Genomic DNA, 10827 nt, shown 5'->3' on the forward strand with positions numbered 1-10827 from the left:
TTCTATTCTTTCTCTGTTTTATCTTTTTTATGTGTTTTTAGGTCAGGTGCAATATTCAACTCACTTTTACCGTGCTTCATTATTCTGGGTAATTACACGATATGTCCTTTTGTACAGTTTTTTGTTGTTTGTTACACAATGGACTGTTCTGCTGCTGTAGCCCTTTGGCCCAAGAAAATAATTCCCATGGGGACCATTAAGTATAATTGATTTGATTTGATATCCTTTTGTTTCATCTTTTTAAGTGTTTTTACGGCAGGTGCAATATTCAGCTCACTTATATTCTGCGTTATTGTGCACGGTTTTTTGTAGATTGTGACACAATGTACTTTTCAAATTCTGCTGCTGCTGCTGTAGCACTTTGGCCCAAGAAAATAATTCCCATGGGGACCATTAAGTATAATTGATTTGATCTGATTTAATACTAACGCTCGATCGGACCCATTGGCACAGAACTGTTGGCGAAAAATAATCTCTGCGGCTAAACGACCCCAACAAGCTCCATGTCAGTAAAATGTAAATAAAGGCCATCTGCTCCGATATGTAAACAGCAAACCGGCTCCTCCTATCAGGGCGTCCCTTGCCCCTCCGGCCCGCCCCCTGTAACTGCCACTCTCCGCTCCGATTGGCTCACGGCGGAAGCTGTGCCCTCGCCATTGGCTGCCCTCTCGCCGTCTGCCGGATGCCGCACCGCCCACCGGAGAGAGGACAAAAACAATCGGCATCCCCGGACACAGCTCGATACAAACAGGGGGGGGGGGGGAGACCCGAACCCAATTCAGCCTCGACACCGACTGACAGCACCGACGGAGACATGGTTTCTCCGGTATCCGTGGTGAGTAGGCTAGCTGTTAGCTCCGTTGCGTTTCCACATGTTAATTACACAGGAATAAACAGCGGCAGCTAGTTTGGCTGATAACGATAACAACGCTTCTCCCCTCGTCGGTGGTTTTTTCTGCTAACGTGTCTGTCACAGCGTGCGTGTGAGTGAGTCGCTCATTGAAGCTTTTCAGTGTTTAATTAGCGTCGTCATTCAGAGCTCAGCGCGTCTCGCTGGGATGAGCTCACCTTTTCAATGACGAGTAAACGAGACTCGTGTTGTTGTTTTTTTTGCTGGTTTGAAACCAGGTGTCCTTGTGCACCCCCCCACCACTGTCTGCCTCCTGTGTGTATGTGTGTGTGTGTGTGTCTTTGTGTCACGCTGAGCATCTGTGTGTGTGTGTGTGGGTGCCTGTGCGTGTGCGCGTGCGTGTGTGTGTTCAGGGAAACAAACAAAGCAGGAACTTTTTTTAAAATTTGATTCTTTTCACCATGCAGCAGTTTCCTTGACATGTGGTCACGCGGCTCCTTCATCCATATTCCGTGCACCGAAAGACGTTTCCACACATTTCTAAAAGCGGCCCCCGGACAAAAAAGAAAACCTGTCATGTGACGACCCTTTTTTCTTTTTTGGTCTGTTTTTTTTTTTACCCCCTCTTTCCTGCAGCCTCCGGCAACGCATGCGCCGAACACTGGCCCTGCTGCTGCTGCTGCTGCTGCTGCTGCTGCTGCTGTGCATGGATGGCTTTCTTGTCACCCCCCCTCTTTTTGCAGCATGCACTCTATTGTGTAGCTCATGCATTCAGTGCCACTGCAGGAAACTGGGCATTTCAACAAAAATAAAAAGAATATTTATCACAGCATATACATGAATAAATCATCCTGCCCTGGCGTCCTCTTACTCTGCCATGATATTTCACCCCATTTGCAGGGGCCATAGAGGATGGTGTGGTGTAACCTGGCCTGTAGTAGACCCTGATGTGTGGCCAATGTGACCGTGGAAGGGAGACTGGGCGGGGAAATGCTCGCCACACAAACTGGTTGCCTAAGCGATGGAGATGCTGTGCAAGTCATTGGGTTGTCTACCTTCTATAAATCAAGGTTGTAAAAGAATGTAGAGGAGTAAAAACAACTCCTGTAGAATAGTGTGTAGTCGGACACACATGTGTTTCTTTCCAAAGCATAGACATATCCACTTTGCGATCATAATATTTAACCATCAACAAAATCTGTCATTTGTCATCATTTGTATAGCTGAGGTTCTTTATAATAACTGAAACACCTCAGTGGATGTCGAGTATGTGCCTCCACAATCTGTCTCTGTTGGGGTGTAAAATACAATATATAAAAGTGATGATAACCCCATAAGAGAGTTAAACATTTCTGATACCTATGTATCAGTCACTATTTATCCTAAAAAATGGCTACGATTCCTAAGATGTTGTTATTAAACTCGTATGACAAAAAAATGTAACAAGTTAAAACATAACCTTTATTCTAAATAGAAAGAAAACATAAATACATCCAAATATTCAGAACTTGAATCAGACATTTTTTTATTAGCTAAATATGTGAACATAAATGCATACATTTTCTGCATTGTTTATTCTGGAAAAGCAAAAGTTTTCATATCGACAAAGATCTGTGAACATAAATGACGATACAATACTGAAATGTCTGTTAAAAGCTCTCATTGGCGGATTTTTAGCGTCCAACAATAATTAGACAAGCTCTACTGTAAATCCGATAAAATACAAAGCAGCTGCATGTGTTTAACCTTTAACTCTTAAGGTTTGAATTAACACGGCCACACTTCATGTCATCCGGTGAACACATTATTGTGCTCATGGCAAATTTATCAACTTTTGCCCTTTACACATGAAGCAGATTGAGCCACTGAGAACATTAAGTCCCAGTCTAGCATGAACTCTTGTAGCCCAGAGGTACAGCGGGGGCTTCACTTTGCTTTCTGGATTTATTCATACATTTGTAGAGGCATCTGACTGTCACACAATGAGCCCAGTGTGTTTTACAAAATTATTAACAGGAACATTTACATAAAGCAGATTCATGGTTATGTTGCATAAGGTTTTATGTTGTGTAGAAATAATTCATTCATTGTAAATGTGCTGCACTGTACTGTTGTTGTCCCAAACTGACCTCAAGTTATCTTTGGAGTTATGGCAGCTGTAAGATGGAAGATGTGCGTGTGTGATGCTACATAGAAATAACACAGTCACATGCCAGCTGTCCCCGCCAGGATCGTACTTATATTACAGTTCACCTCTGCTAAATTAAGTAGACAAGACTTACAGGTTTTTAATGTGTTTCCGTGTATCGTGTTCCGACACTCTGCCTGCGTATTACTCGGCTGTATTGATGTCGTCGCTGTGCTTCAATGCAACGCTTTTGTTCGCACAGAAGCAGTAGCGGCTGACAGCTGCTCGTTCCTTCCTGGACTGTGGCTTCAAGATGAGTTCAGGCTCAAATAAGTTGCCGATAGTTAGAACACTTCAATTCAATTCAAAACCTTTATTGTAATTGCACAGCGTACTATGAAATTAAGCATCCCAGTGGTACAAATAACATAACTCCCAGACAAGTAGACACATTACTGTCTGATAAATACATATCAAAACAAACAATAATTGTATAAAATATAGGGTATTAAAGGAGATGAGTATGTGTCTTGGAAAAAGGAGTAAAATGTATTCTGTTCATCCCCCCCACCCACCCAAAAAAACCACAGCGAAGATACAGTTGATCATTAACTATTTATTCTTTGGGACTGTGTCAGGAGCAGGTGTTTAAAGATGCCAGAGCATATCTGCAAACAGCCGGTGTTTATAATATGATAATTCAGATGGCTCATTCAGAAAACAGTAATCCATTTCATTTGCCTTTTGAAATGATGCAGCACGCTCTGTACTTTAACGTTGGCGACAGCCGGCTGTCACGCTGGGCTGTTCAGGCTCCATGCAGACAAACCAATGAGTCAGTTACAGCCGAGACAATAGCGTCCTGCAAGACCTCCACAATCTCATTTAGATGTGAGAAAACGAACGGCAAAGCTTGGCCTGGGCCTCAGAGAAATAAAATCCCGTCCACTGTCGACCAGCTTATGAATTCCAGCAGGCAATTACGCCTTCTTGATGGAAAAAGTTGATTAGCTCAAATGGGATAGGGAGCCGTGTGTCAGAGGAGAATAATTACATCAGTGATGATAGGTGATTTGAGAAAAACAGTGCTGACACCAGTGGTTATCTTAATTCAGGTCCTTTATTAAACATGAAACTAAATTGAAGCCCATGGCCTCTAATGATTTCCAGGAAGATTATCTTTTGTATGCTGTGTTGCAGAGCTGTTTCCTTAGGCTGCTTTATGATTGTCTCTTTCCTCGTAGCCCTAGTTATTGTTTAGATACACGATGTTTATGGAAAACAATGGAAACGGAATCTGCAAAGTATGAGTCACACACTTACATGAATGGGTCCAGAGGTTATGGGAATTTCTAACTTCCTCTTAGAATCTGTCTTCACCATCTGAGCCTTTTACTAAACTCAGCTGAGTCTCGGTCTGCAGATCTCAGGCAAAGTGTCGCACTTCACTAACGAACACAGTTGCACTTTCTTGAATCTGGGCTGCAGAACAGAATTCTGTTGTGTTTTCATGTGTGCTGTGTTCAAGTAGCCACCAGTGAGTGGAAAAAGAGAGTGCTGCCAGGGATGTGTCCTGATGGCACAGCATTTGACCTTAATGGAAATAAGACTCAGCCCACTTGATTTAATCTTTATTTATGTCTCCATTTGTTTTTTTGACGACCAGGCAAAGTACATCATGGAGACAAGACATCATTAGTTCACATTATGTACTTGGCTACAGTGCGACTTGGATCTGAGTTTGTCTTAAATGGAAATGATAGCAAAAGTCTTTTCTAATATTAGACACTAATGGTGGGAGTCACTCGTCATTTCTAACTTTGGTAGGAAGCTAAAAATATTTGAAGCTGCCCTTATTATCTGCTTTAAAACGTAGAGAAGCAAAGTAACATCAGTATTTTAGTATGATATTGTAGTTAAAACTGAAAAAAAGCTTTCAGAACGCTTGAGAAATAACATTTACAGGATAAAAAAATGTCTAACTTTTGGTACTAAGCATTTACCAAACTCTTAATTTCATTTAGTCTGATCCCTTACATTAGTTACTTTCCCAAAGGAGAGAGAAAGAAAAGAAAAAAGAAGATATTATACATCCCCTCCCATCCCACCCATAGTCCCAACATCTCGGATCGATAATAAAGGAAAAAGCCCAGATCCGAGTGGAAGTGACAGCATATGAAGAGTGTTTGCATTCTTCACCAGTTCTGAGTCATTTCAGAGCTTCATATACTCACATATGATCTTAATAACACAAAAAGTCAATATACTGTAGTTCAAGAGTTTAGATAAAAGTTTGTCTTGGTCGCTGAAAGTGTGATTTAACTCAACTCTTAAATCCCAGTTGGCTTGTGAGGTTTTGTGTGAACCTGCGTGTGAAATCCGTATTGTTTACCTGCTGTGTGTTAGTCCTATCAGGCACAGCGTGCAGGGGCGGGTTTAAGGTCACTCAAACACGGTTCCTGATCCTGTACTGTAGTTTTGGCTCGCTATCTTATTGAGCAGTTGTGCAATCGAGGGCCTTTCCCCCCTCTCCTCTCCTTCCTGAGGAGCATAAACCCATATGAACGAGAGTGACCCCTCGCTTTCTTTCACCTCCTCCTGATTCTCACTTCTCCCCTCCCGCACAGACTCACTCCTAAATCCAGCTGTCATCTGAATGCTGGTAACCCCATCTCGCTCAACCTTCACTTCCCCATGTTTCATCATGCCTGAACTTTTCTGAATATTCCCTTTGTTTGCTTCTTTTTACCTTACTGCAGACTATTTGGGGGGAGGGATGTTAAATGGGCTAAGAAAAGTAGTAATATGGTGAATCAAGTAGCAGCTCCAGTCTTTTCAACCCTGATCCTGTTGCACCATCCTAGCGCTCATCCCTCTGTCTTTATCGTATCCTCCTCTTCTCTCCTCCTGCGATCTCTGCTCTCGGTGAACCCTCCCTCACTTCAAGCCTTAAAGGGTGATTCTCGGAACAGTAGGTGTGGAATCATTCCAAAGAAAAACTCTTGGGAAGTCTTTCTAACTTTTCTATTTTTGTGTTTTTTTATGTGACCCTGTTGGGCCTCATCTGTTTGGGCAGGAAGAAATATGCCTGCTCGCACAGTTGGGAGGAAGAAATTTGAGACTTGAGCATGAGATACAGAGAAAAGGTTGAAGCAGGGGAATAGAGGAGAAATTAAACATCATGGGAAGCGAGTGAAGAAGAAAAGCAAAGGTTACTGGAAGTCAAAGGAGAAGCGTGGCAGACTTGCATTTCCTTTTCTACTTGCTGTCTCTGCAGAATTTAGCTTCAGCCTCAAAGTGCTTGCATGTTAGACATGTAAAGAAGTGACCACACAAAGGAACCCTGAAGACTAATCTAAAAGAATGAAGGAAGTACTTGATCCTCGCTGTTAATTTTAAATAAAGCAGGCCCACAAAGTGCTGACTGTTAACGTGTTTTTTGCTTCCTGTGACACATTTTAATGGCTCCAGAACATCACATTGTTCTGACTCATGTAATAAAATAACCACATTGTAAGTGCAACTGACTCGGCTGATAATGTAAATATTTAATCTGTCTCCAGGTCAAGAGTGAAGGCCCGAAGCTGGTGCCCTTCTTCAAGGCGACATGCGTGTACTTTGTCCTGTGGCTGCCCACCTCCAGCCCGTCCTGGTTCAGCGCCCTGATCAAATGTCTGCCCATCTTCTGCCTGTGGGTCTTTCTGCTGGCGCACGGCTTCAGCTTCCTAGGTGCTCACTCCAATGCCCGCAAGATCCTGGCCGGCCTCATCTTCTCCGCTCTGGGTGACGCCTTTCTCATCTGGCAGGAGCAGGGCTACTTTGAACACGGTGAGGAGAAACATCTGATTTTACATCTGATGAAGGGATAATCTTTTTTTCATTCGGGCCTCATTTTTGTAGTTTTGGCCATCATGGCTATTGGTAATACTTGACAGTTATCTCTATAAACTAATTCTGCTTGTGAATATGTAGAATCTGTAGCCGTGGGACAAGATTTTCGGGCCGGAAGCCTTCTAGTGTCTGTGTTGATCAATTACGACCAATTAACAACAGAACCGTGACATGCAGCAGAACCAAAGCGCAACTGCAGCCAGTGTGGCCCGGGTGTAATTCATCATTAGACGATAGCTGATGGGCTCCAGGATCGCACATAATATAACAAAATCTGGGAAAGCGTTGATATCAATAAACATGAGTTGGGTAATCATACAGATTTGAAACCATCCTCCAGGTTGTCCTTAACCTACATGGGAAATACAACAGCAGAATTATCACCCAAACTGTCTTAGTTTTAAACATAGTTTTAAACATCCATTTTGGTTTACAGACATAACTCCTGCCTGGTTCAACTTTGACTGTATTTACTGTGAAATGACACCATTCTGAGTTTTTGAGAATCACACTCAATCTCTTGTTTACGAGTTGTTTGCTCGTGTGACTGCTGATGTCTTTGCCCTTTTGGACTTGTTGTTGTTATATCCCTGTTTTCCCAGGTCCCAGAAATGACTTTGAGTCCAAAGTTTTCATAACCAGTAAAAACACTGGCCCAAAACTGCAATTACTAGAGCCACCTTATGATTTATATAACTTATTGATCCTGTAATTCCTCATGAATCATGTGAGCTGCTTACCATTTCATCAGATCTCATGCTTCACGCTTTAATCAGAATTAGAAATACTTAATTTATCCCCGGGGGGAAAATTGGGTTTTGTTACAGTTGCTTCAACCAAGAATAGAAATATGTACAGACCAAGACCTAAGATAAATGGAAACATAAAAATAGAAGTATGTAGAAGTATGTCCGATTACCACAGGCTGGAATGACTTCCTGTGGCGCTTTGTGCTCAATGTGCTCCTCTTCATGCTTTTTGCACAAGGCTTTATTGTACGATATAGGCAGATTCATAGGACACCTCTTTGTATATATATATTTAAATAATTGATATATGTCTTCTAGGCCTTCTGATGTTTGCCATCACCCACATCCTCTACTCATCTGCCTTTGGGATGAAACCTGTGAACATAAATGCTGGCCTCGTGATCGGTGCTGTGTCCTCTGTGAGCTACATGCTGCTGTACCCCTACCTGTCGGGCCCCTTCACCTACCTCGTGGCCGTCTACACCGCTCTGATCGGCTTCATGGGCTGGAGGGCCATCGCCGGCCTGCAGCTGGCCAACGACGTGTGGACCTGGACCAAGCTGTGCGCCTGCCTCGGCGCCGTGCTCTTCATGGTCTCTGACCTCACCATAGCCGTCAACAAGTTCTGCTTCCCCGTGCCACATTCGCGCGCCATCATCATGGCCACGTATTACGCCGCGCAGATGCTGATATCGCTATCGGCCGTCGAGTGCCAGGACGTGGAGGTTGCCAGGAAGAGAACGTGAGGTGCCGCGGCCACGAGGCTGGAAAGCTGGCAGCCAATCCCCCCTCAAGCCCTGAGTGATCATGGACACATCTCACTGCCAGATCCCCAACCCTCAGCCCTCAGCCCTCATCTCAGTGTGGCACTCCCACATCGCTGTTACCACGGCAACTGGTCCACTACAGCCTTCACATGGCTATCACCCTACTACTCTTCTAGTATATTAGCCTCACGCCGTCTTCTTACTAGAAGATTGGGTAGTATTATCTTCAGCCTCTCCCGACAACAGTCCTACCTGCTTCCTCATACTCTAGAATCGCCATCTCTCAAAACTAGTTACCACGGAGACAAGTGTAGTTATATTAACCTGCTATATGTAGAGTATTACTTTACTTTTAACTGTTATGTTTTAATTTAAGGGGAGCATGTCACTGGGGACCTTCAAGGTGTGTGAGAGAGCGATTTTATGTATGTATGTATGTGTGTGTGTGCGTTTATGTGTTTGATTAACACTTTTACCTCGCTTTCCACACAACCCTATCACAACACACTCATCTATTACATGTGGTCCAATAATGCAATTTAACTATCTTATTTTTGTCTTTTGTTTTGATGCCTGAGACCTTGTTAGAAAGGGATTTCTATTTTATTTTACCGTCACTGCTCATGTTCGGTCTCCGTTGTGTTTCTCTGAATTAAGGGTGCTATTCTTAAAGTCAGGAGCAGATCCACACCTGTTTTATTATCTGCTTCTATTTCCTTAACGAAAGCCACACTGCCTTTGTTAACCCCATTATTTAAACAATTCTACGCCCAGACGAATTATTGTTCTGTTCCGATGTGCAGGAGAAGAATGAGAGAGATTAAATAGGGCAATGAGGTAGGGGAAGTTTTTCTTGAATGCAGCATCCACTGCGTATTGTAGCTTTGGTGCAAGTTGGATGAGGTTTGTGGAAGCTTGATTGTCGTAGAGAGAACCCAGTAAACATCGTGGCCATAGCCGATCACTGAACACATTGTATGGTGCACCTGCTTCTCCTCTTAGTGTGAAGTCTTTAAGGCTTTTTACTGTCTTTTGCCCGCCAGCAGTTGGGTCCACACGCCTGACACCTACAGCTCCTGCTGTTTTACTTATTGGCAAAGTTCACAGGGTTCTCACCGCGGAACGAGTTCAGCCGAGCCGTGTTGTCATTGGCCCTTGGACCATGTTATTGAGACTGAAATGAAAGGGCTACATTACAGGCTGGGTTCTTGTTTGTTTATCAAACCTGCGTGTGTGTTTCCCAGCATGCATTCACTCACTCGGAACCACACACAAACATGAACGTTGCCTCGGGTTCAGCCTGACAGAAAGAAAAAAGAGATTCTTGTCATGTGAGGGAAGAGTTATCCCATTATTCCTAATAATTCTGTCTCACTGGGCACTTCATCAGCTTTAATCCGGCAAAATCCACCTCAGGTAATCCCCCCCGACAGCCTGGCTTATAATACTTTCTTTCATCTCTCACACATTTTCCCCTCTCTCCCCTTTCCTGTGTTCCAAACATTTTCCGTTAGAATGGAGTGTTCAAATTAATATTTGAAAATGTACCTTAACTCTTTCTTCAGACGTCTACATATTGTTTATGCATGTTATGAATGTGTGTGTGTGTGTGTGTGTGTGTTGCCTTTGTCTTAGCTGTTCATTGAGCATCTGTGTGTATTTTACGACCAGTCAAAACCAACTCAAGGCCAGAAATGCTGTGAAGCATCATAGCATTTATGGAGTACACAGACTACTAGATATCATCATCATTTTATTTAAATATTGCTCCCTCTTGACCGTGTCCATCCTATGAGTATATACCACTATCAGATTAATACCAAGTTAATCATATTCCAAATGCACTGTAGCAATTTAAAGTATTACTCACTAACCAAAAAATAACAAAGTGACAGGATTTGTTTGCTTAAGTCCAAATGGACCTATACACGTTATATATTGTGCTGTATATGAAACATATGTGCACGAAAAAGAAGCTGATTTGGTTATTTGTCATTTGGTTCCTTCTGAAGGGTCAACGACCCCAGAAGCTGTTGCTAACACACCCGCATATAGATGCACATTGATCATGCACAATGACCGATCTGCAGGCAGATCATGGCGTTGACACACATCAATTTGATTTTCCCAAGCAACGCGGCCTTAGTTTGACGTAGAAAGACCCAGACGTTGTGGTTAGTCTCATCGGCTGCTTTGACGCACAGTTCCTCAATCTCCTCTCGGCCTGTCAGCGCCACATTTCTGCTTTGTCAGTCAGAGGTGTTGCATCAGTCCGTCTGTGTGTGACAGCTCGTCTTCTGTTCCGTGTTTTAATTTGTCCCTCTCAGCACTGCCGCAAAGCAATAGTGATAATTATAACTTTATTTGGAAAGCACTTATCTAAACAAGGTTACAAAGTGCTTCACAAAACTCCATGGCAAAAAAATGTATGAACTAATTTCA

At 43.0% G+C, this 10827-nt stretch overlaps 1 protein-coding gene across 1 annotated transcript; it reads left to right on the forward strand.

The window, feature by feature from the left end:
* Nucleotides 1-678: 678 nt before the first annotated feature.
* tmem86a (transmembrane protein 86A) lies at nucleotides 679-10447 on the forward strand. The gene is made up of 3 exons (XM_034588378.1): nucleotides 679-835; nucleotides 6542-6806; nucleotides 7937-10447. Exons 1-3 carry the CDS (start codon nucleotides 683-685, stop codon nucleotides 8362-8364), a joined length of 846 nt encoding a protein of 281 aa, XP_034444269.1. The 5' UTR covers nucleotides 679-682; the 3' UTR covers nucleotides 8365-10447.
* The last annotated feature ends 380 nt before the right edge of the window (nucleotides 10448-10827 follow it).

Source organism: Hippoglossus hippoglossus, chromosome 6 (assembly GCF_009819705.1).
Source record: "Hippoglossus hippoglossus isolate fHipHip1 chromosome 6, fHipHip1.pri, whole genome shotgun sequence".
Lineage (NCBI taxonomy): Eukaryota > Metazoa > Chordata > Actinopteri > Pleuronectiformes > Pleuronectidae > Hippoglossus > Hippoglossus hippoglossus.